The sequence below is a fragment of the Eimeria maxima genome, genomic scaffold (genome assembly GCF_000499605.1).
Source record: "Eimeria maxima Weybridge genomic scaffold, Emw_scaff156, whole genome shotgun sequence".
Classification (NCBI taxonomy): domain Eukaryota; phylum Apicomplexa; class Conoidasida; order Eucoccidiorida; family Eimeriidae; genus Eimeria; species Eimeria maxima.
This window is the reverse complement of record NW_013563544.1, coordinates 31,533-36,532: the sequence shown is the minus strand read 5'-3', so window position 1 is coordinate 36,532 and position 5,000 is coordinate 31,533. Positions and strand designations below refer to the sequence as shown.

At 53.4% G+C, this 5,000-nt stretch overlaps 1 protein-coding gene across 1 annotated transcript in view; it reads left to right on the top strand.

The window, feature by feature from the left end:
- EMWEY_00018430 (hypothetical protein, conserved) overlaps positions 1-3,840 on the top strand; it is a gene marked incomplete at both ends in the record, with an annotated part of 6,976 nt that extends 3,136 nt beyond the window's left edge. The window contains 2 exons of the mRNA XM_013477620.1: positions 1-1,227; positions 1,576-3,840. The exon at positions 1-1,227 is cut by the window's left edge and continues 318 nt beyond it. Coding sequence (XP_013333074.1) covers positions 1-1,227; positions 1,576-3,840 — 3,492 coding nt within the window. The remainder of the gene's footprint in view (positions 1,228-1,575) is intronic.
- Between the last annotated feature and the right edge of the window lie 1,160 nt (positions 3,841-5,000).

The following is a 5,000-nucleotide window of genomic DNA, read 5'->3' as shown; positions in this document are numbered from 1 at the left end:
GCAGCAGCAGCAGCACAAACTCAGCCTCCCTTAGCTCTATACTACGAGCTGCTCCGCCGCCTCCTCAGGCTTGCAGGTGCATGCATCCGCAACAGCTCGGGAAAGCAGCAAGAGCAGCAGCAGCAAGAGCAGCAGCAGCAAGAGCGGCAGCAGCAAGAGCAGCAGCAGCAGGAGCAGCAGCAGCAGGAGCAGCAGTCCATAGGGGAGGGAGTTGCTGAGGCGGAGGCATTCTTGAATTGTCTCTTTATCTCTCCTTCCTTGCCTGCTGCTGTTTGCTGCGAGCTGCTGCAGCGGCTGCTGCAGCTGCAGCCGCTGCGCTGCCTCGCGGTGTGGGGCCCCAGAGCCCCACAAGAGTCTGCGCTGCAGGCACACCAGCGCGTACTGCAGCAGCAGCAGCAGCAGCAGAAGGAGCAGCAAAGGGTGGAGGAAGAGCAGGAGCAGCAGGAGAAGCAGGAACAGCTTGAAGATCGTGATAATCAACAGCAACAGCGGCAGCAGAAAAAGCAACAACAGGAGCAGCAGCAGGAGCAGCAGCAGGAGCAGCAGCAGGAGACGCAGCAGCAGGAGCAGCAGGAAGAGCGCAGCAGCATGCTTGTTATTGATCCTCTACTAGAGGCGTTACTACGTGCATGCGTGCTGCTAGCCCATCGATTAAGACTCTTTTGCTGCTGCGCGCATGCGCTGCTGCTGCTGCAGGACCCAAGGGCTGCGGTGTACATACACCGTGTGCTGCTGCAGCCGCAGGAAGCAGCAGCACCAAGTCTTAGTGATTCCTCTACGCTGCAACACGGTGTAGCAGCAGCAGCAGCGGCAGCAAAAGAAGCAGCAGCATTACATGGGGAAGACGACGAGCAGCACATGCTGCTGCCTTCTGCTGCTAGTGCTGCTGCTGCTCTTGCTGCTGCAGTACCTGCTATGGCCCTGCAGCTGCTGCAGCTAGATGCATCAGAGGCTTCGCTGCTGCTGCTGCTGCGTCTTAATGCTGCTAAGCCGTGGCTGTCTGTTCCTGTCCCGCGCTGCTGCTGCAGTGCCTGCTGCAGCAGCAGCAACAGCAGCAGCAGCAAGGTCGTTTGCCTGTGCAGCAGCAGCAGCAGCAGGGGCTCTCTGCTGTTTGCTGCTGATGCTATTGTCCCTCGTCTCCTTTGCTGCAGTTTGCTGCTGCACTTATATCTAAAGGCAGCATTTGCTGCTTGTGCTGCTGCTGTTGAGCATCTCTCGCTGCTGCAGGTATGTCTCCTTTTTTGTCTCCTTTTTTGTCCCTTTTTTGTCTCCTTTTTTTCTCCTTTTTTGTCTCCTTTTTTGTCCCTTTTTTGTCTCCTTTTCTTCTTTTTTTTTGCCCCTTTTTTGTCTCCTTTTTTTCTCCTTTTTTGTCTCCTTTTTTGTCCCTTTTTTGTCTCCTTTTTTGTCTCCTTTTTTGTCTCCTTTTTGTCTCTTTACGTGTCTCCTTTTGTCCTTATGCTGCTGTTGCTGCTTATGGTGTTGCTGCAGTTGGTGCTGCTGCTGCTTATGCTTATGCTGCTGCTTATGCTTATGCTGCTGCTGTTGCTGCTCCTGCTGCTGCTGCTGCTGCTGCAGATAAAGTTGTACCTGATGCTGGAGCCTCATTTGCTGCTGGATTTCCTCCGTGCTGCTGACGGCAGCTATGACTACGAGCAGGCATACGTGATGCTGCTGCAGCACAACCAGCAGCAGCAGCAGCAGCAGCAGAAGCAGGACGGTGCGGAGGCACACTCTCCCCTAGCTGCTGCTGCAGGAGACATTCGAGCTCCGCATGCAGAATCAGAAGGAGCAGCAACAGCAGCAGCAGGAGAAACAGCAGCAGCAGAAACGGGAGAAACATCAGCAACAGCAGCAACAACCGCAGCAGCAGAAACAGGAGAAACACCAGCAACAGCAGAAGCAACAGCAGCAGCAAAAGCAGCAGCAGTAGCAGCAGGTGCCTCAGAGGATATGCTGCAGTCTCTCCATGCATGCCTCTTGGGTATGGGGGCTGCAGCACCTCGTGCTGCTGCCTTCCTGCTGCAGCGGCTAGGCAGAGAGGAGGAGGCTGTGCTGCTGCTGCTGCTGCGCTGCAGCGATGTCGAGGCAGCTGTTAGCATAGCAGAGGAGACGCAAGCTGCAGCAGCAGCAGCAGCAAGAACAGCAGGATGTCCCCTTGAGCAGCACCTGCACGAGGACGAGTATGTCGGGCAGCAGGACTACCAGGAGCAGGATGAGCAGCAGGAGCAGCAGCAGCAGCAGCAGCAGGACCCTAGTGGTGGCTTGTGGCAGCTAATTGTCTCCGTTTGCTCATCCAGCAGCAGCCTTCTTGTGCGTCTCTTAGATGCGTTAGATAGACCCTTGCTGCAGCAGCGCAGCAGCACAGCAGCAGCAGCAGCAGCAGCAGCAAACGTAGCAGCAGATGCAGCAGATGCAACAGGAGCTGAATCGTCCCTTGTCTCTCTGGCTAGAACCAACAGCAACAGCAACAGCAACAGCAGCAGCAGCAGCAGCAGCAGCAGGACACTAACTCGATGGTATTTGCTGCCGCTCTCTTTAGGGCAGCAGCTGCTGCAGCTGTCTCCTGGTCCTGTGCAGCATTTGCTGCCAGCAATAGACCGTCGTGTTGCTTTGCTGCTACAGCAGCAGCAGCAGCTACTGGAGGTGCAGCAAGCTGCATGCGCATGCATGCAGGCAGAGAAGAAGGTGCTGCAATGGGAGCTCTTCTTCAGCAGACGACGGGGAATTGCTGTCTCCTGCAGCAGCAGCAGCAGCAGCAACAGCAGCAGCAGCAGCAGCAGCAACAGTAGCAGCAGCAGCAGCAGCATGAATGGAGACATAGGGGAGAAGAGACAGCTGCGGTTGCTCTTAGAGAATTCTTCTTATTATACACCTGAGCTGCGGAGACACCTCAGAGCAGCACGTGCTGCAGCAGCAGCAGCAGCAAGACACAACCAGCAGCCGCTGCAGCTATTTAGCGGCATCAGCAGCACACCTGTCCGCTTCCAGTCAACTTCCTTGCTGCGGCAGCCTGCTGCTGCAGCAACAGCAGCAGCAGCAGGAACACCAGCAGCAACACCAGCAACAGCAGCAACAGCAGCAGGGAGGTGTCGGCCTTGCGCTAAGAAGCAAACCGCTGCTGGACCTACTGCAGCGCCTGGAACTCCTGCTGCTGCTGCAGCAGCACCAGCAGCAGCAGCAGCCGCTGCAGCAGCTACAAGCAGGGATCGCTTCTTGACCCGCTGTGTCATTTGCTGCAGACCTCTCTCCTCCCCTCCTGGTACCCGTACAGAGTTTTATACTGCTGCTGCTGCAGCAACAGCAGCAGCAGCAGCAGCAACAGATGGTGTTGAATCAATAGACCCATCAGCAGCACCAACCCGCACCAACTCCCCTAGGTCTGTTCCTGCTGCAGCAGATGCAGCATACGGCCCCCCCGAAGCAACGGGTGCAGCAGCAGCAGCAGCAGCAGCAGAAGCATCAGCACAACCTGCTGCAGTTGCTGCTGCTATAGGCGACGAGCAGCGAGAGCAGCAGCAGCAAGATAAAATAGTGGTGTTTTGGTGTGGTCACTGCATGCACAGCAGCTGCTGCTACCGCAGCAACAGCAGCAGCAGCAGCAGCAAAAAAGGAGACACAGAAGAAGAAGAGGAGACAGATCTCCTTTGTGGCTTGTGCTGCTTTACTCGTGCTGCTGGTGCTGCTGCTGGTGCTCCTGCTGGTGCTGCTGCTGCTGCATGGAGAGACCCTTCGGGACCCCCTGGGCCGTGGGCGAGACCTCCTGCAGCAGCAACAGCAGCTGCAGCAACAGCAGCAGCAGATGGATGCATGCAGTTGTCAGACTGTCAGGGGAAGACCTAAGCTCTGCCTTGGCTGCAGCAGCAGCAGCAGAATCAGCAGCAGCAGCAGAAGCAGCAGCAGCAGCAGAAGCAGCAGCAGCAGCAGCGGCGGTAGCTAGTGCTACGTTCTTGTTGCTGCGCCTACGGCTGCTGCTGCTGCGGTTGCTGCTGCTGCTGCTGCTGCTGCTGCTGCTTCAGCTTAGTTGTGCTTTGGCAGGCCGCAGCGTAAGGAGACAACAAAATATATTTCGTTAAATTTCTTTCTTTTGCTGCTGCTGCTGCAGCGCTGCTGCTGTTGCTGCACCGTTGCTGCTGCTGCAGCGCATATATTCCGTAGTAACGCTTTTTTGTACCGTTGCAGCTCCCATTTAGGGGGCAGCAACTGCTGCCATAGAGCAGCAGCAGCAGCATCTGCTGCTGCTGCAGCATCTGCTGCTGCTGCTGCAGCACACATAGTTGCTAGTAACGCCATTTGTACCCGTGCAGCCCCCAGTACCCGATCAGCAGCAGCACCTGGTGCTCCTGTACCAGCAGCAGCACCTGGTTCCCCTGTACCAGCAGCAACAGCAGCAGCAGCAGCCGTTGCTGCTGCTGCTGCTGCTGTTGCTGCTGCTCCTTATCCTGTGGGGCAAATTGGTCCGTATATCGCCGATGTAGCTCAGTCGGTAGAGCGCGAGGCTCTTAACCTCGTGGTCGCGGGTTCGAGCCCCGTCGTCGGCTATTTTGTATATATTTATTTAATTAATTAAATAATATTTAATATAAATAATATATATAAGGATATATTAATACAATATATATACAATTATATATATAATATATTAATAGCAACAAACAAATTAATATATAAATATATATATAAGGGATAAATAGCTGCATGCACACAATAAATATTAATTTTTTATGATTAATTCTTTTTTTTTTCTCTCTTTACAACTTAGCAAATGCAACAAAAAGAAGAATGGATAAAAGAGTTGCGTATACACCACAAATAGTGGTTAGGTGTGGGGCCCCGCAGCTAGCGGTGGTGCTGCTGCTGGTGCTGCAGTGTACAAGTATAAATGAGTATAAAGAGAGGGAAATAAATAATAATAATAAATATATTTATGAATATAAATAAATATATATAATATATTTATTTAAATATATATAAATAAGTATTAATTTAATTAATTAAATAAA